The following is a 27,342-nucleotide window of genomic DNA, read 5'->3' as shown; positions in this document are numbered from 1 at the left end:
ATATCTAAACTGCTCAATCCGGTCTCTCTGGCAAATAAGTATCCCGTGTGCCGTGCATCTCTTTTTGGTCTGTTGTTTTGAAGTGCTTAAAGTTGTCTCGTCTGTTCTTTTCCGTTGGCACGTGGTCCCCTCCCGTTACACTTCCCTGCGAAACGAAACAAAACATGGAATGCTCCGAACGTTTCGAAACAAACTCAAAACTGGGAGACGAAACGCATTTCTCAGGTTCAAAAATTTTTTGGTCTAATTTTCAAAAAATCAAAATTATCCATATAGTGTTTTATGTGCAATGTATTTTACCACTTGTGTGACCATGTATATAGGATGTATCCACTTACTAGACACATAAATATTAGGTTTTCTATGACCGTTAGAAACATATATGTTTTATAGTGTGTTTCCTCTTGGCATTTTCGAAATAAAAGGCCTCGAAACGACAAAACACATGAAACGTTTATTGTTACACTGAGAGAGTCTCATAGATTTTTGGAAGATTGAGGTTAACTTGGCTTTTGCCCTGATGCAAAGGTCCACTATAGAAAGGACCACTCGCTGCCCCACATCTGTTTAGAGCTCGTGCATACTCTGCGTAGGTAAGATACTTCGGCAGGCTCCTCTAGGGTAGCGAAGGGAGACAATGGCTTGTATGTGAGTGTTCTTCAGCATGGACCAGAGCTGCAACATCTAGCATTACGTACCCCTCTTGAGTGGTTCATTCTACACTCCTCACACATGCCCCCTTGATGTATATATATTTGATACACACTGGGCAGTGAAGGGAGACAATGGCTTGTATGTGAGTATTCTTCACCATGGACCAGAGCTGCAACATCTAGCATTACGTACCCCTGTGAGTGGTTCATTCTACACTCCTCACACATGCCCCCTTGATGTATATAGATTCGATACACACTGATTTTATAGCCCTGTACTTCCTCTTGGTGATGGGCTGACAGGAGCATTCCTGGAGGTCTATGTGTACACCGAATACAGGTCGTTTTTTCCTCATCAAAACAAAAGCATGAGACAAGTCACCTAGGAGTGTACTGTATGTGATCATGTGGATCATGTATGGGATCTCCCATATGTCAGGCATGGACCACTCTAGTAGCTCATAGATGTGACACCTTCCGAGATGGAATTTTCTGAAACTTTATTCAGAGCAGGCTAGCTCTTTTTGCTTGGTACAATGTCAATGGTGACAAGCTACCGATGCATCTGCACTTCCCAGTTGGAAATGGAGGTTGAGGACTTTTACATTAAGCTCGAAGATTTTCAGGGGCTCTTTGACAGTAATAAGTAGTGATACTTTTAGAAAATAAATGAATACAGTTTTATTACGTTGATGGCTTAAAATTTTACAGATAGCATCAGTTGTGGACACAGTAAAGGAAATGACAGATCAAGTGAATGATGAAGAACTCAGCAAAAAGATTCTTCACGACCCTTATAGGGCTCATGCCATTAAGGAGTGCTATGACCTTTTAAAGACAATATTGAAGGCCATTGTTAAGGGTAATCGTGAGCGCAGGCAAGTGGAAGATGATGGGAGTTGTATGTGTTCTGTTACCAGGTTCTCATTGTTTCTGGTCCCAATAATTTTATGATTTTTTTGCACACAATTTCAGAGTAATAGATAGACTTTTGGAGGATGTGCAGAAGAGCATTTCCCACAAAGAAATTCTTAAAAGTTACCGAATGAGTGCATTGCCGCTGCTCCTAGATAAGATCAGAGAGGTTGTCAAAATTCTGGTGAGTGGATATTATATGTGTGTTTTTACATAAAACAGCACTGTTTGATTATGGTTTATTTTTTTCTCCTTTTTTTCTTTGGGGGGGGGGGGGGGGCTCCAGGAAAAGCCTGACATTTCAAAGGCAGAGCAAATGACTTTTCTTCTCCAAGATCTTTTGGAGGTTTATGAGAGGGATGTCAAAAGGGACAGAGAAGATGAATCGTAAGTCACAGTTGTCTGTTTCATATTGATGATTCCTGCTGTATTAGAGTGACTTAACACTAGTTTGGTTCCACAATTGGACACTTTAGTCTCTGTTCTAGGTTTTTATAAAAATGTATTACAAGAAAACCATAAAAAAGCCTTGTGGGTGCGTAAGGTTGTGATGTGGCCCATGCATATACTTCCTGAGAAAATTACTATGAAGTGGTTTGCGAATTCAAGGCCGTGAGTGTACAATTGAAACCGTATCTGAGCTTGTAAAGATGTCTGTTCATAAATTTGAAATGAACCCCCCAAACAAATCTGTTGTTTTTCATGTTGTTGGGATGTACTTGGTCTGGCACACAGGTCTTTGTGATGGGAAAGCGTTTCACCCTTGCAAAAAATCCATTTATGCAAGTGAGCATGACTAAAAATGAGGGACATTTTAATGTCTTTTTAATTTTTTTGGTCTCAAAAAGGATTTTAGTGCTGTTTTACATTGCTGTCCATGCTCTTGGAATGGGTCTTGCTTGGGCGAGGCTAATTGCATGCCCACAAAATTGTATTAATTTTCTCCCGTCTCATAGGACATTTTATTGTTTGAGTACCAAACTAGTGTAACTGGGCTCCTATTTTGAAATATTTTTTGTTGCACCTGTGGCATTAAAGGCCGTTTGATGATGTTCTGCAGCCTTCGGGCTAACGTGACTTGAAAATAAAGTTCATTCTAATTTCATGCTGCTGTTGCTGGAAACAAGGCACTTGTGAACATGCACGTTCTATGCCGGTAGCCCAATGTTCTGTAGATTATACACAAGCTTTCATCTGGATGCCGTGCCCCCATGAAACATAAACAAAATTCTGAAGTTGTAAAACATGAAAGTGATTCTTTTTTGAGGCTTCATAACACTATCAAGGGTTCTTTACTGCACGTTACAAGTCATTGAGCATACTGGGTTGATTGTAAACATTCAAAGCTCCGTATGTTTTCCTTGCTGCTAAAGATATCCATTTTATATCAGGGAGCACTTTGATGCCAGTCAAGGCAGTGGACATGATGATGAAAGAGCAAGAATATTGAAACAGCAGCTTTTTGAGAAGAATTCAATCGAATACCCTCCTATCTCTGATACTTTGAAGCAATCGGTAATAGGGTCCTATGCAAGAGACCTTTTATTTTATGTTTGCCACCTTGTAACGACCTCTGAATATTGGTACAGGTCAAAAGGCTTCACTTATTGCTTGCAATAGAGGAGTCTACTGTGGATGTTCCATCCAATCTTGAGGCAAAACGGCGCATCACCTATTTTGCAAATTCCCTGTTTATGGACATGCCTCGCCCCCCAAAGATTGGGAATATGATTTCGTTCAGGTGTTTCCTAATATCTGGACCATTCAGCCTTAGCAAGCAAATTATAAAAATCATGTGTGTCGATTTTCTTTTTCTAAATAGAAGGAAAATGCCATCGTTCATGTGTCTACTAATAGCTAGAACATCGAATTCTAGATAAAGAACTATCTTGCTTTTGCTGCCTTCTTTCCGGAAAAAGAAGGCCTTCCAGAAACTTGAATTATTTATTGTTCCTGAAGTGATTTCTGTCTAATGTGTTGCCATGTTGACCTGTAGTGTTCTAACTCCTTATCTTGAAGAAGAAATTGTGTACACAAAAAATGCTCTCTTGTCGGATAATGAAGATGGCGTTTCAATTCTTTTTTACCTGAAGAACATATATCCAGGTATTCTACTGTTGCAATTTTTGCAGGTTAGGATGTGTTCCAAAATAACGGCTCATAGTGTTGAGCACAAATCTTTTTTTTTTGCTGAGCAGATGAATGGAAAAATTTTCTGCAGAGGACAAACTGTCAAGAAAAGACTGTTTGGGACACAGATAAACTGGCTTTAGAGGTCTGTAAATGGGCCTCATATCGTGCACAAACACTCTCTAGAACTGGTGAGCACCCTCCTTAGATGATATCTTCACAAATTGTGTTCATAACAGCAATTTTTCCTCTGCTTCTACCCTATTGGTCTTCAGTTTTTGGCATGCTTGAATATCGAACTTTTAATACTCAACCAGTGAAGCTTATTATCATGTTCTGTTATCATGTTTGTCTGAATGGGTATAGAGTGTTGTGAAATGTGGCAATGACAATTTTAGGCCTTCGTCTCAAAGCTTTTATGCTCAGTGTCAAGAGGAAACTGCTTAAGTTCACTAACCTTTTATGGAGGCTCGCACATTTTTTCTGAACCCAAGTACAGTCCAAAGATTTATTGAGATAGATTGGGAGGAGCTTGATGCTGGACAGTTCAAGATGTTTCATTCATCGATTCTAATATTTGAAGAGAAAGTCTGTGGACGAGTGGGCCCTTCATCTTTGGAGCCACAACAGAAAGTCAGCATTCAAAATCTTGAATTGATGTGTCCTCATGTGGTAGGGTGGATAGTGTGTGTGAGCATGTAGCTTCTAGTTATACGCCCACTATTAGACATTGATGAGTTGGTGGGGATGTCGTCGTATTTAGCTAATATTGAGTTGGTCATTACATTACCTTTTGGATGAATACATGAATGGGCATTTGTATTTTTGAGTGGGTGTGTGATGGGTTTTAGGGTCAGGGTTTTTGCAGCGAGGTCAAAGACACTACTGATCATTGTTACCATTTGGCCAGGCACAGATGTCTCTCATATTTACCTTGTCATGGCAATGTTCCTCCTATGTTGTGTAGTAACTCCTTCCCCCAAAATCTTTCCTCTCTCTTGTGAGTCTTGATTTTTTCTTGCCAGACTATTGTCGTTCTCCAAAAACAGTTTCTCTCTTGGCAGACCCTCTGAAATCTGTTAAAACTCTCTAGAAATTGGGTAGCTGTTCTCTCTAAACAGAGAGTTCTTTCCCTCTCTAAAGCTGAGTTCCTCTCTCTAAGAAGGGACACAATATTTTTCAATTAATGGTGTTAGGAAGTAGCCTAGGAGTCATATGATATGTAACTATGCATTGGCAATGGAGAGAACTGGCAAGGCATAGTGGCAAGATATGTTTCTTTCAAAATTCCAAGACGAAACAAGAGACAAAACCCTTAGCTCTCAAGTGGTTATAGAAAACATAGTACTTAAATTCTAGCAGTAGAATACATGTTATATAAATTGTAACAAGCTTAGAAACTAGCATTGAGATGCATTATGGCTGTTAAATGTTTTTCTTTATTGCTTGCAACTTGCAAGGTAATACATTGAAACGTGTGAGAATTGGAAAAATGAGAGAATCGAGAATCAGTTGGGAATGGGAATTGGTATTTTTTTTGAATTGGAAAATTGAGAATTAGGGAACTTGGAAATAAGGGGAATCAGGAATTGGGAAATTTTGCAAATTGGGAGAATGTGGAATCAGGGAAATTGGGAGAATCCACAAATGGAAATTGGTAATGAGGGAGTTCAGAAAATTGATAGAGAAGGGGATTAGGGAAGTCACAGGAAACTGAGAGAATTGAGGGGCAGGGAAACTGAATTTTGGGAAATTGCGATTGGAAGAACTAAACATTAGGGGAATTGAGAGAATAGAAGATTGAAAAATGGTAATTGTGGAGAGTCGAAACAATTGAGAGGAGTGGGAGAAGGGAAATTGGAAGAATTGGGCAGAAAAAGAGAACGAGAAAGATGATTTGAAACAAAAACTAGTTATACATGCATTAGAGAAAGTTCTCACAAGTGGTGAAATATGTTTTTCATCACATGCTTCATGGTTGATTTTGAAGTTTTACAACTTGACCCAATTGAAATAGAAACTTGAGAAACATGTCTTGTCCCACTTTCTTGAGTTTGTTTCTAAATGTTTCAAGCATTTGGTGTTTTGTCTCATTTTGAGGGGACGAGGTGTTTTTATGTGAATATGTGCCAATGAAGTAGAACCTTGGAACTATGAAGAGGCTTTGTAAGAAAAGGAAGTCCCTATGAGATGTGTGGAGGGGTTAAAAGGCTATGGGAGTGAAGTATGGGGCCATAGTAGGTGAGAAGGCTATAAGAGGTTGAGGGAGGGACTCTATGGAAGAGCAAGAAAAGTGGTGTGAAGGGTTGTGAGACGAGTAAGAAGGTAAGAATGATCTATTTTCTGTTCTTTCAAAAGGGTTGAAGAAATTAGTTTTGCAAGGTGTGCAAACTGAGCTTTTCACACTAGCACAAGTTATAATACTGGAGCTTTTGCTAAATATTGAAAAGGCTAGTGCTCACTTTTCAATACCTTGCAAAATAACAAGAGTGCATTGACATTCTTATATTGAACAGCACGTGGTATGATGTACTACCGCAAAGCTCTAGGAATGCAAGCTTTCTTTGAAATGGCTGAGCCTACAGGTAAATATTTATTGCTATGTGTGATTCACTTTTTCAAAGGTTGTAAAAGCTTAGAAGACCTAGTTATGATGCTGCTGTAAAATCAGATATAATAAGGGGCTACACTGAGGCTCTCCACCAAGGTCCTGATGAAAAAAAACAGCCCTCGCTCTTTGCCAGAATTGAGGCTGTCATAGACATGAAGTTTACCTATGTGGTTACTTGTCAAGAGTTTGCGTTACAGAGACGCACTGGGGATGCTCGTGCAAATGAAGTCTTACAATTGATGAAAGAGTAAGTGACTTCTGAGAGATCTTGTCTTAATAATCAGGCCAATTTCAAGCTGTCCTTGACATCGTGCAGGTATCCAGCTATGAGAGTTTCCTACATTGACGAGATAGAAAAGGAGAGGAAAAAAGAGTATTACTCTGTTCTTATGAAAGATGCGAAAGACAGTGACTCTGGGCAGGTACATGTCTTCTTTGCTTAAGTTTCTTGATAGTCTATAGTGTTTATTTCTAGGACGAAGGATTCTTCCTACAAAGATTTGTGATTCATTAACTTGAATATCTAACTGGCCAGCCTACTTGCGTACAGGATGTGACACATAATACGTATGTTACATTTACTAGATGTCTTTTTCAAGGACCCCATAATAAAAAAACATGGTTTTTGATCATAGAATTTTTTTGGGTAACCCTAGGCATAAGTTTGGTATGATATATGTATCATGAACTATATGACTGACATAACAATTCATGATCATGCTCAACTTTCAACTTTGTACTAACCAAAGTATTGAAATTCAAAAGTTAAATGCTAGTACTAAAACTTAGTTAGCTTCCAAGAGACAAGAGTGTGCAAAGCCAAAAAACCTCTTGCCAAGAGGTCACTTTAATATTTGCATGGGCTACGATTTTTTGAAAACTTCTAAGGTTAAAAAAAGGTACACTTTTTTAATCACATGCAAGTCGTGTGTTATAAATATAGTACTTGTAATAATGTTTAGTATCTCATGTCATTGTAGAACATGTTGAATCAGAGAACTTACACACAAGAATACGTACAATGAGTATGATACATGTCATAACTACACTTTCAAAGTCAAAACAAAACAACAACCAACTGATGGAGCATGCCACAATCTCCTTAGACCAACATACAAAAATTAGAGTCTTACCCATACAGGTGAAGAAAACTGTCAAAGCCCTCATCAAATAACCCGTCAATGTTCATTGGAGGAACTCTACATTGTTTTGTGCGTGCGCGCGTGTGTGTGTAAGTGTGAATGTTTGGCTCCACTCGTGGGCAAACGACCTTTCAAGTTGAAATGGGGTAAATTTGCTAATTCTTGCTTCCGTTGTGGTAAATTCGGGCATATGCAGTCGGAATGCCTTGAGCCTGTGAGTGAGAGAAATGAAATCAAATGTTATATTAACGTCTTCAAAAGGCCAAAATCACCTATCAAACCAATATGTTACAAAATAGTGAATCTGATACCATGTCTTGGTACAAAAGAACTAGAACAAAGATACTACTACTACAATCCATCCTCATCAGCACTCTCGATGTTGAGAGAGTACGGCTCGAATCCTTTGCTGTAGTCTCCGTGGATGCTGTGTAGCCCCTCTCCTCAATCGTGGCCGTCTGGATCTCTGTAGCTCCAGTGCTCGGTCGATGAGAGTGCTGGTAGTGGTCGAATGAATGTGGGCCGAGCTCTGCAATGATGGCTGCTCCTCTGGCTGTCCCATATCTAGTGAAAAGAAATCTGTAATCTCTCTCTGGGACTCTCTCTCTCTAGCTCTCCCCAGTGTCTCTATATCTGTGTAGCTCAAGTAGATATAGCCCAGAGACATCTCTGATCCTCATAACTCATGACCTTAGAGAAAGGACCGAAACCCTCTCTGAATAAACAGTGGAAACAGCCCCGTTTCTCATAGTACACTGTGCAATGACATATGTAATGTAGCTCTGTCTCTGGCTCTAGCTAGCATAAGCGGCATATCCTGCTGTCTGCTGGTATCTCTCCGAATCCATCAGTCTCAATCTCCAGTTGATGTGAGGATGTACGTATCTAACCAATGGCACACCGCAAACCATGCCACATATGTGTGTCCATGTAGCTGGGTCGAATGACAAACCCATCTCCTATGAGGTGGAGAAGATGCTCTCTACAGAAAGCCATCTTCATGCCCAACTCTTGTGACTGCTCTATCCATCTCCTCCTGGTATCCAGTTGGATCAAGTCCTGATGAATGAGTCTAGTAATCTCCACCCGTGTAAGAGACATCGAGGGTGCCTGAAGAGAGTACTGGAAAGGGGGCAGCCTGTCCATGGTGAATACATGCGTCTGAAACCAGGATGTCATTTGTGCATACCAGCATGAAACGTGAGTATCTGTAACAGGGAATGGAATTTCATGGCAGTTTCCCATTTCCAATTTCCCGTTCTTGGTAACTATGGTTCCTTGACATTCTTTAAGCCAATAGCAATAGGAGATTTAGGCTCAAATCCATACATCAACATGAATGGGCTAAATCCAGTAAGAGAATGCTTGTTACTATTGTAGGCCAACTCTCTTTGTGGAAGATATCTTTCCCAATCTTACTACCTGTAGCGTAGATAGTGTGTATTGCTCTCTACAATGGGTGCTCCTCAGTGCAATGTGCGTGACAATCTCACTCAAAACAGACTGAAAACAAAGGAACAATAGACAACAACCGAGCACACAGAGACACAACAGCAGCAGACCACAACATATGACTCGACTATCTCAAAGAATTGATACAGACTCTTGTGTGGTAGCACACTCAGCTCTTGTGTGGTAGCACACTCAGCTCCAGCCCAGGACTTACAGGCACAATGGGGTGTCGAGGCTCAGATGTGCAGGGATGGCGAAGACGTGCTGTGTGTGTAGACTCGCTCCTCTAGACGACGACGTTGGACCATATGTCTAGAAGATAATCCGACGACCAAACAACTATTACTCATGTGTACAACCATAAAGAGCCACCAATGGCTCATAAATGCCAGCCATCTAAGTCTATCCCCAAACTGAGTGGACCACCGTCCGTATCCTGTCACGTGTCACTGCCCAGCCCAGAGAGTCCGTCTAGTGTGAACCAGACCAGACCAACTGTACTAACTGTGTGTCGTGTGAAAGTGACACTGGAGCCTGCTACAGGTTGCCCGCCACAAGACCGCTCACCGTCTCGGTGAGAGGAATACTAAAAAACTGTGGGAGAAAAAACCACTAGGTACTGTATATGTACAATGGTGAGCTATGAATCTGTCATCTAAGATGCTTTGGGAATGTTGATAGACCTAATGCTACATGGTCAAGCACTGGTCTTGCCTAGAAAGTTTAAATATCTCCCTTTCCAAAATTTGTTCCCAAACCTATTGTTTTAAGTGAATTTTACCATCTTTAAAAAAGACAAGGTTCTTTTTCAAAGCATCATTAAAGCTATCACAATCCCTACTACCATGATCAATGCTATCACACCATATACACTTGTGCACAAAACCTTCTTTAGTTTTAAACTTTTTTTCCCGATGGTTGTCCTTTATCTTCCAATCTTGCAAGTTTGAGTTTTAGCTTGCGCATATCTTTTACAAGCTCATCTAGCATGCAAGCCTCATCAGTCCTTTGATTCTTAGTAGGCGGCTTGACTACATTCTCTAGACTAGTAGAAGTAGGAGTGACATTGTTTATCACCATTTTATCCCGTCCACGTTACCGCTTTGCAAGAAGTGAAACTGTGTCCTGGACATCCTTCCTTTCCCTCTTCAAGCCCTGTTCAGTATTCTTGTCTTCCAAAAGTAGCTCTAATTTCTCTTGGATTTGTGTACCTATAGCTTGTAGAAAAATTCAACCTTCTAAGCATCCAAGGTAATCTGCTCTGTTGTTGACAATTGTGCATATCATCTCTCGAACTCCCTTAACAGCTCCAAAGGAGATAGTCCTTCCTTTTTGAGAGCAACCCATTCCAAGAAAGTCCTGTTTGTTACTCGTTCGAAGTCCTCCGTGAAAATATTCTTGCTTAAGAGATTTCTTAAAAACTTCCCAGTCTTCACCATGCGCACCTCTCATCTCCCTTACATGTGCTCGAAGCTCAGGAACAACTACAAGCTCAAAACTTGTTGCCATGTCAATTGCAGGCACCTTGTTTAACTCCATTTCTTTCACAGAATTCCTCAAGTATTTAGATACATGTTTACCATTAAAATGATCCATTTTCTTTACCATTGATTGAAGGGCTTTGGTTGAAGAAAGTTCCCTCCTTTTAACAGCTTGTTGCTGCTGCATAAACATAGCAAAGGCTTGAAACATCTGCATTGTGTTCGCATCAAAGCACAATTTGTAGTCTTCCATAGCTTGAATGGATTTATGAACATTTCAATTAAGCTTTTGAATTATCACCCCAATTGATTTCACGTCCGGTTCACCCAAAAGTATGTCAGGAGGCTCACGTGACACGTGGGAAGGCGCGTGGCCTCTCGCTGTGAGAGTTCGTAGCTTGGAGGATGAGAAACACAGTTATCTGAGGAAGAAAACAAAGGAAAACACTGAAACTCCAGCCATAGAAGCTCCACTCTCAAATAAACACAAGACGAAGGACTTCCACCCACACTTCAACTCACCTTTTTGAGAAGAGAAAACCCTAAGTAGGTCACCCATATGGTTGAATACAGGGTAGGAACAGTGCGGAACTGCACTAGCACACCATAGAAGCCGCATGTGTATCCCCTCATACAGAGGTTAAAAGTGCTCTCTTTCAAAAGCTTCCCTTACACTAGTAGTCATAGTTACATGGGACAGTGGGTCGGGGCAAGAACGGGGACGGGACGGCAAAAGTCAGGAAACGGGGACGGGGTTCAGAACGGCAAAAAAAAGCGAGTTTTTTTGGCATTTTTTGACCTACACACATGCCACACACATAGAGCATCACTTTGACCATAAATTTACACTAAATGGACCAAAGAACACGAGTCATATAGGCGGAAATGTGCTAATAAAACATCGATGATCAATGGATACAAAATGAGAAGTGCATGCCACAAGGGCTCAAGAGTCAAAAAGCCTAAAGAACTTAGGACAAGCCTGAGGCCTCAAGGATAACAAAAAGTACAAAGGGCTATGTAGTAGGTAGAGTTGTAGACTCAAGAGTCTAGACTCGAGAGTCGAGTGATCAATGATCATCAAACTCAGGAAGTGCTCGCCTGCTGAATCTCCATATCATCGTCATAGTCGAGGTCGTCAGTGACGTATGAGGGCTCGGGAGGTTCGCATTGAGGCTCGAAGTCCTCCTCCAGCTCCTTCAAAAGAGTATCGGCCATAGATGGATTCTCTTGTGCCATCTCCCACTCAGTGAAGGGATCTGCCTTGTCTGTGACGCTCTTGGCAAGCATGTGCAAGTTAGCGCTCACAAACACCAAATCATTGCCCCTCTCGACCCCAAGGCGATTCCTCTTGTTAGAGGCAATGTGGCTGTACACACTTCATAGTTGCTCCAAGCAACTAGTGGTGCATGCTTGGCTAAGGACACGAACAGCCAAGCGCTGCAAATGTGGGCCATCTCCTCCATAGTCCTCCCACCACAAAACCGAGCCAATCTTGTTGGGATCAAATTGTGCATCTACACATCCATAGCAGCCCTTCTTTCGCCTGTAGTTGAGTAGCTCGTCTCTAATCTTGCGCCTAATGTCACTGCTAGGCTCAAGGCGCTCCAATGCAAGCCGCCATCCTTTGCTGACCTCCTTGTCGGTCTCTTGACACCTTCCCTGAAACACAGGGTCAAGCACATAAGCTGCCGCATGAAGTGGAGAGTAGTATCCATTCCACCTCGACTCACACAAGCCATGAATCTCCGCATGAAGTGGAGAGTAGTATCCATTCCACCTCGACTCACACAAGCCATGAATCTCCGCATACTGAACATGGTCAGGCACAAGCTTCTCAAGTGCCTCTATCATCCGATCCATGGCTTCGTAGACTTTGCCAATGCATGGCTGCAAGCCATCCACCACTCGAAGTAGGTGTAGAATAGGCTTGACCATGGCGTCAAGAGTCTTCACCTCCTCCCACCAGGCGGCGTCGTCGGCCCACTCTTGGCATTTCAATCCTGTTGCTGATGTAGACTCCGGTATGGCCTGGAACTCATCACAGAGAAAGAGGTCCCTTAAGGCTCCGCCACATGTAGACATGCGGCCTAGCATAAGCCCATTGAATGCAAATCTTGTCTCTGAATATTTGAGCAAGGACAAGTGGCTCCTCTTTGAGAATTCATGGCGCACTTTTTGATGGTTGAGCACAAAGGAGACAATTCGAGAGGTGTCACCAATGGTGGGTGAAATCCATGACAAGTTCCTTATGTCCTTGAGGAGGTTATTGAGGCAATGCGCCATGCAAAATGTGACATGGATGCTGGGATACATGCCCTCTATGATAGCCCCGGATGCCATATTTGACGCCTCTTCATTTCCATCCATCTACAAGGAGAGAGACTCCATTGGTTTGCCACAAATCCTTTGTTGCTTGGGCCGCTTGCTCCACGGCAAGCTTCTCTTTGTCAAGGAGGGTGGTGCGAAGCCTCTCCGATGAAGGTGGCACATAATAGGAGCCATATTCCCCTATTTTCGTAACCATGGTTCGAAAGTACGGAGATCTATCCACACAAAATAGAGCATGTTGTGTTAGTATGGAGAGTGGAGAGTCCAGAAGTTAGAACCCATTATGAATACAAAATGGAAGATTGCAATGTGCATATGCCAAGGGAATCTCCCCACGAAGCATGGAAGGCAATGTGGTCGTGGAAGAAGAATCGGGCAACCGACCTATCCACCTCTTCCTTCAATTTAGGATTCCAATTTTCGTTGAGAGTGCTTTGGCGATGCGGAACGGAAGAGGACGGTGTAGATGCATGGCTCTTGAAGCCTCGAGAGATGTCGTCAAGGTTGGCTTCCCTTTGCTCTCGTGGTTTCTGCCGTGGCGGAGGGATCAACGGCAACGAAACAGCCCGTCTTGGCTGCTTCCGCGACCTCATACATCGTGAGCTTCTGAAGAAGATTGAACCTCTTCTTGGGAGTTAGTCGAGGGCAAAAGTTCACCTCGTGATTGGGTTCATGAAGAAGATGGGCTCGCACTTTTTTTGGACCACTCGTTCTCTTGTATGGGCATAGCTTGCATGTCCATGGTCTTGCACCGCCACCTTTGCCACGCGTGCTAAAGTCGACTTCATTCCACCACGACCACGTTTGCACGGTTGACCTCCTTTGAGAAGAACCGGCTTGAGAAGTGGAGTTGGGTTGAGATGACATGACGGTGGAGAGACTCGGGAGAGTAGAGCTTAGAAGTTAGAGGAGTTAGAGGAGAGCTTGTGTGGAGAGAGAGTAGAGGAGAGCTTCAAAGTGGGTAGAAGAGGGGGAGAGTGGAGACTCAAGGGTAGAGTGTAGAGCGTACGAGCCACGGCTCGTAGTCATGCTTGAGCCTTGAGCAATGACGCTATGAATAGAGAGGAGAGCTTGAGGGAATAAGAGGCCCAAGGGGGCTTTTATAGCCTCCCAAGGGCCAACCCCTCCCAAAATATGGCAGTTGGGTTGCAAATATCCGTTTCAAACGGTCAAAAACGGTAAAAAACGGCTATTTTTACCCGCCTGAAAACTGTCGTTCCCGGTCTGTCCCGGTCCAGTAGCCTGCGAGCCGCGCGTCCGGCCAAAAATCTGCCCGTCCCAAGGCGTCCCCTTTTTCCCCGGTCCGGTTACGGCCGTCCTCCGGCCCTAGGGCCCGTCTCCCCCATCCCCTGTAATTATGCTAGTAGTAGCGTTCACCGTTGTTGATGTGGCATTTTGACCCATCCTTTACCAATTTGGGTTATTTTTTACCATTTTATGGCCTCTTTTAGCTATTTTTGACCCCAACATTTCCTTTTTTGCTTGTTAAAATGCCAAATGAGGTTGGAAAAATCCCTAAAATTGTGAAAAAATCTCTTTTGACTCAAATTACACGCAGAATCTCATTTTTGCAAGCTAATGGAGGATATGGCAACTGGTCATGTCATCTTCGTAGTAGAAGCCACTACCTATGGGGCAAATATTAAGTATATCACAATGAAGGAGTTAAAACATGTTGAATATATCTGTCAAGAGTATGATGGTCTTTGGACATATGCAGTTTCATTGGTTGATAAAGAAAAAGTGACTAAAGAAGTGCTTTATCAAACATGCAATAGTATATGTTAAGCAAGAGGATTGGATGATCCAGTGACTCTTTATCAATGCATGCTTATCTTGCCAAAAGTCAAAATAATGAAGGGATTGTAGAAAGAAAGGACATTCGTGATAATGGGGAGGAGGGACCTTCAAAGCGGGCTACAAGAAGTGGAGGAAGAAAGTATTCAATGCCTTCTCAAGAGGCTTGACCATCACAAGTGCTTCCTCCGCCTTGAGTGCCTATGGAGGAAGCATCAACAAAAAAGGAGCAGGCAAAACCTAAAGCAAAGGGCGTTGCTTACAAATTACAATTTGACATAGAAGTTGCTACAAACTTGAGGAAGGTTTTCGAAGAAAGGATCTTAAATAGCCACGTTGAGTTTACATTGGTTGAAGTCCTTGGCATATTATGCGTGTTTTTGATGACCCCTCTTAAAACCACAATTTTGGCATTGCCAGCAACCTAGAGACCAAGAAGGCTCTAGTTCATGTATAACAATGTTGTGTGTTGCCACAAAGTCATCTTGGTAATGATCATAATTAGCAAGGTAAAAGTGTTTCCTAGATGCGACCACCTAAGCTTGCACCGCAAAGGATTACAACAGCGAGTAGAATGATCACAACAAGAAGTGTGAAGCAATGGAGCAACAACAGTGAACCTTGCTCACTAAAAGGGTTTTTTGGCACTTACGGTTTTTTGTACAAACTCAAGAAATAAAAATAAAGTAAGTTTTGACAGTGGATCTATTACTAAGAAAATGTCCATTTTTGGCAAGGGATTTTGGCATGGTTTTGACACACGGATGAGCTTCATATGAGAAGGAGTCCTAAACAGAGTTGAAACCCATGGAAAAAGGGAACTTGGAGTTGGTTTCATCTATGGTATAAGTGAAACTTGAAGGGCCAAGTAGTGGGATCCACTACCTAGGTATTTCCTATTATGTAATTGCTATGTGTACATAATATCTACTACTCTTACAAACATGATGTCTTAGTGACATCATGGGCCCATGGGGCCTCTTGAGGTGTCATCACACATGTGATGCATGATGAAGAAGTCCAAAAAGAGCATCATGCATGGTGGGTCACCTCACTTTTGGCTCATAAGGAAAAGAGGAAAATGCCAAGCCAATTTTCTTCATTTTTCTTCATTTTTTTGAGTGAAAAGATTCTCCCACCCCCAAACGTCATCTAAGACTCCCCTCCACGTCCTCTATCAACAAAATTCGGGCAAAGCAAGTGGGGTCTCATATTGGAGCCATTTGTGGTGGAAATGGTCTTTTTTTTGGTCATATTCATCAGCTAGTCTTTCCCCCTTTCACCCTAGCCACCCTCTTGCTCACACACATACTTAACATTATTTAAAGTTCTATCATTTTCTACTCCTAATCAGCCCTCTCAAGCTTCCATGACTGCACTTAATCTTTCTCCTATTACTAGTGTGTATGCACTAGTTAATTACACACACTATCACTAAAATCCTACACATATTGAGGATCCATAATGGATTTCTATTCTCTATTATAACCTCTACCTAATTCCATCAGAATCAGCCACAAAAAACCTTAAAACAACTCCATAGCTTCACCCCTCTCCACCCAGTTCTCATTCATCCTCACACACATGTATGACCCATTTCTCTTTTCTTTTCACCACAATTTGTGAGATAGGTGTTAGTCATTCCACAACCTCCAAAGAAGAAGGTGAATTGTTGTAAGTAATGACTAAGAATCAACCTTTCAAGTGGCAAGGTCAAGCTTCAAGGTGAAGACATCAATAAGGTGAAGGTGGCGGCTCCCAAGGCATCCCAATTTCTCTCCCAATTCAAGCCATTAATTGTAATCGTCAATAATTGTAATGGGGTGGGAAAGGCTATATAAAGAGGCCCCCATCTGAGCTGAAAGGTACGTGAGCTCCTCTCCATTGTAGCATGCCTTAATTAGCATCTTTGTTCACCTCTAGGCTACCATCGTTTCGGAAGGGTGGTAGTGTTTACATTCCTATGATTTAGGCTAGCATGCTTGATTTGTGTGGATACTTTGTGTGTGTGTAATCACTCCCTTGGTGGAGGTGTGAAGGTTTTTCATTTGTTTTTCCCTTAATGAATGACTAATGCTCAAGTTTTTATTTTGTTGTGATGAATGCATTTACATTTGTGTAGGTGCGTGTAGCAATTTTTGTTAAAGCTTGATCAAGGCAATTCTAGTTATATATGTTTCATCCTTCTCCCATATCCATTCTCAAGCACATTTATTCCACACTTTCTCGTCTCTTTCATTTCTCCCTTTTCCTTTCTCTCTCCGTCACCTCATACGTATATTTGCTCCGCATGCATAATTGCAACCATTCGTACGGTTAGCCAAGAGAGGTTTTGGAAATAGGCGCCCCTTCAAACCTCTCACTCCAATAGTTGATTCTTTGGATCTTTGTTGGTGGCTCTCTCTCTCTCTCTCTCTCTCTCTCTTTATTAAGGTTGGTTGAAGGTGTGTGTGAACACAACTCCTTCCGTATGCTCAAGGTGATTCTCTCCCATAAAGATGTCATTCTCAACAATAGAGCGTCAACTCTACTAGCTCTTGGTCGCGTCCTAGTCGCATAAAACGCTAGGTTGTGTCCCTTCAATACCTCCTGACCATGAGGCTTCCAAGTAGTACCTTGGTGTAGAGGCCACCGGGTGCGCTTTGTGTGCATCATTTTGGTGTCCTCATGGAGGAGGGCTACATAGACCTTTAGTTGACAAACAATGAAGGTGTGCAATTTTCAACATGGACGAGTGGCGTGAGGAGTTTGCAAATTGGAGGACAGAGGAGGAGGAGGAGACTCTAGAGGCCCTGAAGGCTTTTATCGAGATCTTGTTGCCTGGCTGTAGCGTCATCGACATTCAAGAAGTAAGTCCCTCTCCTTGCCTTGTTCGTGATCGTCGCCAATGAAGAAGAATGAGGAGAAGAGCTTGATTTACCTCTCCTCGTAACCTATGAATGCTCCAATAACCCCCGATGCACAAATAGTTGCACTTCTCTACATCAATACACTCGAAAGTACCGTAATGCACATTAAAGGAAGAGAGAGTACTATTAGACCTCTCTTTCCTAAAAAGGTAATTAAGAAAAGGAAGATCACATCCATACCTAAGTGGCCTAAAGCTGCAGCATGTGCTCAAGCGTGAAGGTGACATTTGGTCCCATCTCATTTAGTGGGGATTACATGACCACTTTTGGCAAGAAAAAGGCCAGTGAGCAACCAACTTCAACATCAAGCCTACAACCACGAATTTCAGCCCTAAATCCTCATGAAGCAAAGAGGCAGAGGCTTGCTTATAAGATTGCTGCTCGTATGTATGTGCTCCCAGTTCACTTTGTGAATTCAGACGCCACCAGTCCTAAGTCAATATCCTGTCCGTGCGAAGATTTCTTTGGATATTGTTCAAAGTGCTTTGGTGATCGGGTGAAGAGCCTTTCCGCTTTACCTATGTTGCTAATTTTCAAGAAGTTATCTCAATCTAAAGAGACTGTCCTTGTTGATGATGTTTTGCACATTAGTGATGTAACTTTTGTTCGTCATGCTGATTATGACAATAGCATCCAACTACTACTTGCAAAAAGGCTCGGCATAGTAAGAAGTGTTGCCATCACCCCCTATATCTTCACAGACGCGTCAGGAAGAGTAGAAGTGATCCGAGGTGCCGACCTTCTGTGGTTGATCAAGCTCATTGGTCCAAAGATGTGCAACTAAGCTAGTCTATTTGTGTAGGTAGGTATGGATACCAATAATGACAATAATGATCCAAGGATGTTTCCTTTCCATTTTGTGGGTCATATGCGTGTTAACATATGTATTGATAGGAAATTATTCTATCAGCAAAGAATAGCCTTGTTGTTTGGAGCTGAAAGACTTGGGGAAATCTTGCGCTCTCTTCACTCTATCATTCTACCCTTAGTATATTATTACCACTCTTTTGATGTGTCAATATTCATCTTATTTTGAGTTAGCTATGCTTAAGCTCCAAATTGTAGTTATCATACTCTACTTTCAATAAATTGAAGCTGTTTGTGTAATTGTGTACTCTCTTAGTTACATTATGGCCTTCCCTAATTTTTATGGTAAGCTTGGGGAGGTTGCTTCAGACTGTTTTGATAATTTGGAAATGGCATTTTTAGTGTCAGGAAGGGATGATGAGGCCACAAAGCTAAGGGCCTTTCCACTAGGATTAAGAGAAGGTGCTAAAGTATGGTATCAAACTTTGGCACCCGAGGAAAGAAGAGACTGGGAAGCCCTAAAAATGGCCTTCATCAAAGAATTTCGCCATCATGAGCCTCCAGAGGAGATATGGAGACAACTCCTAGAGCTACGCTAAACATCACCCAGTGACTATAAAAGCTATGAAGGGGAGTTTTCCAACCTGTGGGAGAAGTGGTGTGCATCACTAGGCGAAGGGGAAAGGGTGTCAGAGTGCCTAAAGAAGGACTGTTTCCTAGCAGGGCTTTACCCCATCCTTCGAGAAAAGGTAAAAGGTAAATTCCCAGACACCTTTGAGAAAGCTATGAATTATGCAACGGAGAAGGATAGGAAATTAAATTTCCAAGCTGAGCTACAAGGAGGAATGGAGCCTCCACCGCTAGCTCAACCTACGGCAAGGGTAGTAGCAGGGACAGGAGCAACAGACCAAGGGTCCTCTCAACAAGAGCTGCTTCAACAAATCACCAATCAGCTAGAGAGCCCGTCCATCAATTTGGTTCAAGGTGTAAGGGCTCCCTAGCCAGGAAATGAACGAAATAGACAAGAAGGACAAAGGCAAACCCGTGAGTACGTTTGCTACAATTGTGGAGAGGTAGGTCACGGCATGTTTTATTGTCCTCACCCACGACGCTATCAAGTAAATGGTAATCAAAGACGACCTCCCCGCCAACAAGGCACCCCTCCTCGAGCAAGGCCGCGAAATGGACAAAATGCACATGTGGCTCCACTAATTCAAATATTGAGACCCCCTCCTCCACTACCACAAGCACGAGCAGAGATCCCTCCACTACCATCAGGTGGGGAGGATAGGGCTGTCTCTGTCATAAGTTTTGACAATGGTAAGGATAAAGGGAAATAAAAAATGGAGGAAGCTGTTGCTATGCAGATAAGAGAGTTAGGAGACAAAGAATTGATGAAATGGAAGCTTCAGAGCCGGATAAAGAGAACGAGGGTTCTTGCCAAGTGATAGGAGACAAGAAAAGAAAGAGTAGGTCAAGGAGGCACATAGGAGTAGAAGACTTTCCACTTGGGGTGGGATCCATATCCTATGACCTCATAGCAGATGTGAGTAAGCAAGGACCAAAGATCTCATGGCAGAAACTCCTCCACCTTTCCCCAAAGATGCGTAGAACCTGGTTTAAGATGGTTAGCACTAGGAGGGCTCAGGCAAAGTCAGTTGGGTCCATTAGTGCAAGAGGCATGAAGGATATTGTCCCAGTCATTGATGCAGAGATTAAGAGTCAGCGAGTCTCCAATGTGTATGTGGATGGTGGAGCCGAGATTTGTGTTATGATAGAGAAATTGATGCAAAAGTTGGATTTGGAAGTAAACGAGTAGACTTTCTTACAAGCTGAGATGGCAAATAATGTAAGGGTGGCTTGTGTGGGAAAGGTTAATGGAGTGAAGGTTTCAGCTTTTGGTGTGGCAGTCTCAATTGATGCTTATGTGATCCCAACTAAGGGGGAGGGCTACCCATTAATTCTTGGAAGACCTTGGCTTATGGCTATGAAGGCCAGGCAGGACTGGGAGACAGGTTCCCTTGAGTTGCGCCCAAGTCATAAGGCCGGTGACAAGCAACAAAAAATTGTGTATGACATGAAGCAGGGTAGACAACAAGACCTGGATATGGAGACTTCGGTGGACGAATATAGCACAAGCAACTACTCTTCGTCTGAGGGTGAGTCATCTGAGGAGGATGCTAGTTCTTTGGAGGTAATGGGTATAGTACTACGAGACCTTGAAGGAGAGGGTAGTCAAGACTCTCTAAACAAGGAGGAAGTCACAGGCCTAGAAGAGATGTTAGCTAAAGACCTACCAGAAGAAGAAAAAGGACCCTATTTGCAAGTACTAAAGAAACATGCTAGTCTCTTCATAACTGATTATGAACACATTAAGGTGACTCAACACCATATCCAATTGAAAGAAGGTTTCAAGCCAATGGTGCAAAGACTTAGGAGATTAGGGCTAGTACAACAAGATGCGCTCTTAAAGAAAGTGAAAAGATTACTCAATGCAGGATTTATCTACCGAGTGGAAGATTCCGAGTGGGTGTCCTCGGTTGTGGTAACACCAAAGAAAAATGGGAAGTGGAGGGTGTGTGTTGATTACAAGCCTCTAAATGCAGCCACAAAAAGGGACCATTTTCCTTTGCCTTTCCAAGATGAGATACTAAATGAAGTGGCTGGTCATGAAAGGTACACAGTGTGTGACGAGTACTCAGGCTACTTCCAGATCAGAATTGCAGTTGAAGGTCAAAGGAACTCTACCTTCATAAAATCTGGGCGTGTTTTGCTTATAGAGTTATGCCTTTTGGCTTAACTAATGCCCCAGCTACTTTTCAAAGGTTTATGAACTTGGTGTTTCAACCCTACTTTGGTAAATCCATACGAGTCTTCATTGATGATTTTTGCATTTACAGCTCTAGGGAAGTGCATCTTTCCAAGGTTGATGAAGGCTTCACCCGTCTGGCCCAATTAGGTGGGCAGTTAAATAAAGACAAGTGCCATATAGGTGAGAGTAAGGTCACTCTATTAGGCCATATTGTGTCTCAAGATAGTATTGAGGCTGACCCTGAAAAGGTAAAGACATTGTTAGTCTTACCTACAACTTCAAACGTGAAGCAGCTAGTCTTCTTCATTCAAAAGGTTCGCTACATGGGACGATTCATACATCTCCTTTCTCAGGCAATCTATCCTTTGCAGCAGCTCACTAAACACACTACATTGGCATGGAGTGAGGAGGGTGAAAGGTGCTTTCAAGAAGTTAAAACCATTTTGAGCTCATTGCCTGTCGTCCTGTAGCCCACATGGGGTAAATTATTTTATGTGAATCCTAGTGTAGGCCCAGAAGCTCTAGGAGTTGTCTTGATGCAAAAAGACCCAAAGACGTCTCTCATGAGACCAGTTTACTTCTCTAGTAGAGTGATGACAGCTGTTCAAAAGGGTTTCAGCGCAACTAAGCAATCGGTGCTAGCTCTTAAGTTTACAGTGGAAAAGTTTCGGGCTTACTTGCTTCCGAGACAATTTGTGGTGATCACAACTGAGGAAGTCTTTCCATATGCCCTACAACACATGGAACTGTCTCAAAGAATAGCAAAGTGGGTGGTGCAGCTTCAAGAGTTTGACTACACACTACAAGTAGAGGATTCCACCCGTGCTTGTTTGGCAGACGTCCTCACACAAAGGTGTTATGAGAAGATCAAGAAAGAGGCACCTAGTAAGTTACCACCTATCCAGGAGCCTGAAATTCTATAAGGGGCACACTGTCTATATTTTGATGGAGCTTACAAGAGAACAAAAGACAATGTATCAGCAGGTATAGTGATACTAGGTCGAGAAAAGGAGAGGATTTTTGCAAAAGGGTTTCACCTAGAACAAGTTCATTCTAACAATGAGGCAGAGTACCATGCCCTTGTTTTAGGGTTACAATGTTGTCTTTCTCAAGGCATCACAAAGCTAAATGTTTTTGGTGACTCCATGTTGATTGTTAAGCAAATGGTTGGCGTATGGGCCTGTAAAAAGGACAAATTGTCTATTAAGATGAGGGAAGCAAAGGCCTTGTTGAAGGGTTTTAAAGAAGTTCCAGTTCACTTTGTACCTCGAGATCAAAATCGAGAAGCAGATACCTTAGCAGCTGAAGAACTACAAACTCTCATGGTAGGTGCTGTCCTTGTGAAAAGTCCTTTATACCAGGAAAAGGAGGAGCTGCATGATTTACTTTACTTTCTGAGCTTTGTGAAGTGCCCTTTGGTATGAGTATAAGTGAACGCAAGTGGCTGGCAAAAAAGGCTACCAGATATAGTTTGGTAGATGAGGACTTGTATTGTAAGGGGAAAGATGTTGTTATAAGTAGAGTTCCCTCATCCCAAGAGATCAAGGATATTTTGTTTAGCTCTCATGAAGGTGTGTGTGATGGTCACTTTGCACAAGAGATCACTAGCACGAAGATCTTACAAGCAGGGTTTATATGGCCTAGCCTCCATCGAGATGTACAACACTGGTGCCGCACATGCGAGGTTTGCCAAAAAGCCGGACCAAGGCGTCTTGCTCATGTAAATCAGCACCCAATTAAAATCTACGGGCCTTTTGAAAAATGGGGAATAGATGCAATAGGGCCACTACCTTGCACTCAATCAGGAAACGAGTACATTATTATGGGGGTGGAGTATACGACCAGATTGGCAGAAGCTCGACCCACAAAGCGCATCACAGCCAAGGACGTGAGTGATTTCATCTTTGAATGCATTTGTTGCCGTTTTGGCACACCTTTGGAGATTCTCTCCGATAGGGGACCAGGATTTCGAGATTATTTAGTCGGGCAATTGAGGAGCAAGTTGAAAATCAAGCGCAGGCACTCAACGTCATACTATCCTCAATGCAATGGTCTTGTGGAGAAGGTAAATGGTCTTGTATGTAAAATCATCACTAAGCAAGTGCATTTACATCCTAAGGAATGTGACAAACGCTTAGATGCAGCACTTTGGGCTTATAAAACATCCTTTAAAACATCCTTGGGGTATACACCCTTTCACTTGGTTTACGGGCAAGAGGCACTACTACCTATAGAAGTGGAGCTAGCAAGCCTCCGAGTGCTAAAGGCACAGGAAGAAGATAGTGAAGAGAAGCAGGTGGAGAGAAGAATCATTGATTTGGAGAGGGTAGGCTAGATCGAGAGTCAGCAGTGAAATACTATGCGGCTCAGACAGAGAAGAAGCGAAGGAAGTTCAATCACAACCTTGTCAAGAAAGACTTCAAGGAAGGATCTTTAGTGCTCAGATACGACAATCGCTTTGATCGCAGAAACGATGGTAAGTTCTTGCTTAAGTGGGCGGGCCCTTTTGTAGTGATACAGAGGTTCTCAAATCGCAGTTACCAGCTACGTGACTTAGATTCTAAAGTACATCAGACCCCAGTAAATAGTTTGCGATTGAAGGCCTATCACTGTTGTCTTTCACAGCCATATGTGGGTGGGATCAATTATAGGGTTGGTTCAGAGGAGAGCTCATCATATTTGAGCTCCGACTAGGATAACAACCATGTACATAGTTTATTTCAAAAAAAAAAAGAAGAACAAAAAAGAAAAAAGAAAAAATGTTACCAGTGAGAGTGGATATTGACAATGGATGGGAATGGCTTTCAAGGGTCTAGGAGACCAATTGTTTGTCATGGGTGGATACAATCATTAATCGAGAAGGGCTAAAAAACAAACAGGATGCAACAGTCAACGGGCAGCTACATGGCAAAGGAAAGGGTCGTGATAGAAGTCCAAGATATAACGTTCGCATATCAAGGGCTTTCATCGATTGTTCAATTGCTTCAAGATTGCAAGTGTGTAATGAAGTGCACAAAACACCATATTACAACACCTTCTATGGCTAGAGCCATAAAATACCTCTAGCTTTAGCGGGAGGGTTATATGATTGGTGTTTTTTATGACCCCTCTTAAAACCACAATTTTGGCATAGCCAGCAACCTAAAGACCAAGAAGGTTTAGTGCATGTATAACAATGTTGGGTGTTCCCACAAAGTCATCTTGGTAATGATCATAATGAGCAAGGTAAAAGTGTTTCCCAGATGCGACCACCTAAGCTTGCACCGCTAAGGATTACAACAACGAGTAGAATGATCACAGCAAGAAGTGTGAAGCAATGGAGCAACAATAGTGAACTTTGCTCACTAGAAGGGTTTTTTGGCACTTAAGGTTTGACTAAACCTAGTACAAACTCAAGAAATAAAAATAAAATAAGTTTTGACAGTGGATCTATTACTAGAAAAATGTCCATTTTTGGCAAGGGATTTCCGCATGGTTTTGGCACACGGATGAGCTTCATATGGGAAGGAGCCCTAAACATAATTGAAACCCATGGAAAAACGGAACTTGGAGTTGGTTTCCCCTATGCTATAAGTGAAACTTGAAGGGCCAAGTGGTAGGATCCATTAAGTAGGTATTTCTTATTATGTAATTGCCATGTGTATATAATATCTACTAGTCTTACAAACATGATGCCCTAGTGACATCATGGGTCCATGGGGCCTCTTGAGGTGTCATCACACATGTGATGGATAATGAAGAAGTCCAAAAGGAGCATCCTGCATGGTGGGTCACCTCACTTTTGACTCATAAGGAAAAGAGGGAAATGCCAAGCCAATTTTCTTCATTTTTCTCCATTTTCTTGAGGGAAATGATTCCCCCATCCCCCAAAGGTCACCCTAGACTCCCCTCTACGCCCTCCCCTTATCCTCATCAACAAAATTCGAGCAAAGCAAGTGGGGCCCCATATTGGAGCCATTTGTGGTGGAAAGTCTTTTTTTTGGTCATATTCATGACTTAGTCTTTTCCCCTTTCACCCTAGCCACCCTTTAGCTCACACACACACTTAACATTATTCAAAATTCTATCATTTTCCACTCCTAATTAGTCCTCTCAAGCTTCCATTGCTGCACTTCATCTTTCTCCTCTTACTAGTGTGTGTATGCACTAGTTAATTACACACACTATTATTAAAATCCTACACATATTGAAGATCCATAATAGATTTTTATTCGCTCTTATAACCTCTACCTAATTCCATCAGAATCAGCCACAAAAAACCTTAAAACAACTCCATAGCTTCACCCCTCTCCACCCAATTCTCATTCATCCTCACACACATGTATCTATCTCTCTAAGTATGGCCCATTCTCCTCTCCTTTTCACCACAATTTGTGGGATATGTGTTAGTCATTCCACAACCTCCAAAGAAGAAGATGAATTGCTGTAACTAATGACCAAGAATCGATCTCTCAAGTGGCAAGGTGAAGCTTCAAGGTGAAGGCATTAAGAAGGTGAAGGTGGCGGCTCCCAGGGCATCCCAATTTGTCTCCCAATTCAAGCCCTTAATTGTAATTGTCACTAATTGTAATGGGGTGGGAGAGGCTATATAAAGAGCCCCCCATCTCAATCGAAAGAGACTTGAGTCCCTCTCTATTGTAGCATACCCTAATTAGGCTCTTTGTGCACCTCTATGCTACCATCGTTTCAGAAGGGTGATAGTGTTTACATTCCCATGATTGTAGCTAGCATGCTTGATTTGTGTGTGTAATCACTCCCTTGGTGGAGGTGTGAAGGTTTTCCATTTGATTTTCCCTTAATGAATGATTAATGCTCAAGTTTTTATTTTGTTGTGATGAATGCATTTATATTTGCGTGTGTGCGTGTAACAAGTTTTGTTAAGGATTGATCAAGGCAATTCTAGTTATATGTGTTTCATTCTTCTTCCACATCCATTGTCAAGCACATTTATTCCCCACTTTCTCTTCTCTTTCCTTTCTCCCTTCTCCTTCTTCTCTCCGTCATCTTCATAAGTATATTTGCTCCGCATGCATAATTGCAACCATTCGTACGGTTAGCCAAGAGAGGTTTTGGAAATAGACACCCCTTCAAACCTCTCACTCCAATAATTCATTCTTTGGATCTTTGTTGGTGGCTCTCTTCCTCTCTCTCTCTCTCTCTCTCTCTCTCTCTCTCTCTCTCTGTGGCTTTTTCTCTCTCTCCATTGAGGATGGTTGAAGGTGTGTGTGAGCACAACTCCTGCCATATGCTCAAGGTGATTCTCTCCCGTAAAGATGTCAGTCTCAACAACAGAGCATCAACTCTACTAGCTCTTTGTTGCGTCTTAGCCGCATAAAACGCGAGGTGGTGCCCCTTCAATACCCCCTCACCGTGAGGCATTCAAGTAGTACCTTGGTGTAGAGGCCACCAGGTGCGCTTTGTGTGCTTCAACATAGCTAAGTGCTAGCTCTAGGAGGAGATCATTGAAATCATAAAGAGAGGAAGGCAAACTCTTAACAGAATCGAGTTCTTCACAATTATAGGGTGAAGAAGAGACGTTACAAACACAAGGGATATATGTTCAAGCAACGCAATGTGAAGGCGGTAGTGTGATTGGGTGCTTTCAATCTTCTAGGAAAGCAAAGCATGTTTAATTTGTGGACGATGATGATGAAGATTAAGCCACTCATCAAAGCCACTCATCAAAGCCACTACTATAAAAGCCATTGGGCAAGAGCGACAACGGACACCTTGGTAAAGGCGGGTGATCTTTAGGAGACATATGTTGTCTTAATATAAAAGCCTTTACATAAAAGCCAAGTGGCCAATAGATACAGACCACGGTTGGATGCTTAAGTCAATGGCAATGTGTACATAATGTACAAAAACGTTAAAAGCAGGATGGTTTTCTAGAAGATATTGAATGTATTTTAAGTAATTTTGGACAAGTTGCTTTTGTCATAGTTACAGGGGACGGGGGGGACGGGCCCTAGGGCCGGGGAACGACCGTAACCGGGCTTGGAACAGCTGGGAACGCCGAGGGACGGACGGAAAACGGGCCGAACGGGCGGGTCGCAGGGGGGCCGGATCGGGGTCGGACGGACCGGACGGGGACGGCAGGGGTCGGATTCAAAAAAGTGACCGTTTTTGACCGTTTGCAACGGCTCTGTGCAGCCCCAACTGCCATATTTTTTAAGCCTTGGCCCTTGGGAGGCTATAAAAGGCTCCCTTGGGCCTCTTAATACTCATAGTCTCAATGCTCAATGCTCATTCCATTTCCTTCAAGCTCAAGGCTCAAGCTCATTCCATTTCCCTCAAGCTCA

General features: G+C 42.5%; 1 protein-coding gene across 3 annotated transcripts in view; it reads left to right on the top strand.

Moving 5' to 3' along the window:
* Window positions 1–27,342, top strand: part of LOC147441044 (callose synthase 3-like) — a 154,923-nt gene that overhangs the window by 59,136 nt on the left and 68,445 nt on the right. For all 3 annotated transcript variants that reach the window (XM_086482790.1, XM_086482788.1, XM_086482789.1), the window contains 10 exons: window positions 1,365–1,531; window positions 1,629–1,752; window positions 1,855–1,955; window positions 2,960–3,083; window positions 3,158–3,309; window positions 3,565–3,674; window positions 3,767–3,889; window positions 6,215–6,283; window positions 6,370–6,556; window positions 6,626–6,731. In XM_086482790.1, coding sequence (XP_086338916.1) covers window positions 1,365–1,531; window positions 1,629–1,752; window positions 1,855–1,955; window positions 2,960–3,083; window positions 3,158–3,309; window positions 3,565–3,674; window positions 3,767–3,889; window positions 6,215–6,283; window positions 6,370–6,556; window positions 6,626–6,731 — 1,263 coding nt within the window. The remainder of the gene's footprint in view (window positions 1–1,364; window positions 1,532–1,628; window positions 1,753–1,854; window positions 1,956–2,959; window positions 3,084–3,157; window positions 3,310–3,564; window positions 3,675–3,766; window positions 3,890–6,214; window positions 6,284–6,369; window positions 6,557–6,625; window positions 6,732–27,342) is intronic.

The sequence above is a fragment of the Adiantum capillus-veneris genome, chromosome 15 (assembly GCF_014529385.1).
Source record: "Adiantum capillus-veneris isolate H3 chromosome 15, ASM1452938v2, whole genome shotgun sequence".
NCBI classification, from domain to species: Eukaryota; Viridiplantae; Streptophyta; class Polypodiopsida; order Polypodiales; family Pteridaceae; genus Adiantum; species Adiantum capillus-veneris.
Note: the sequence above shows the minus strand (reverse complement) of the source record. Positions and strands in the feature narration are given on the sequence as shown.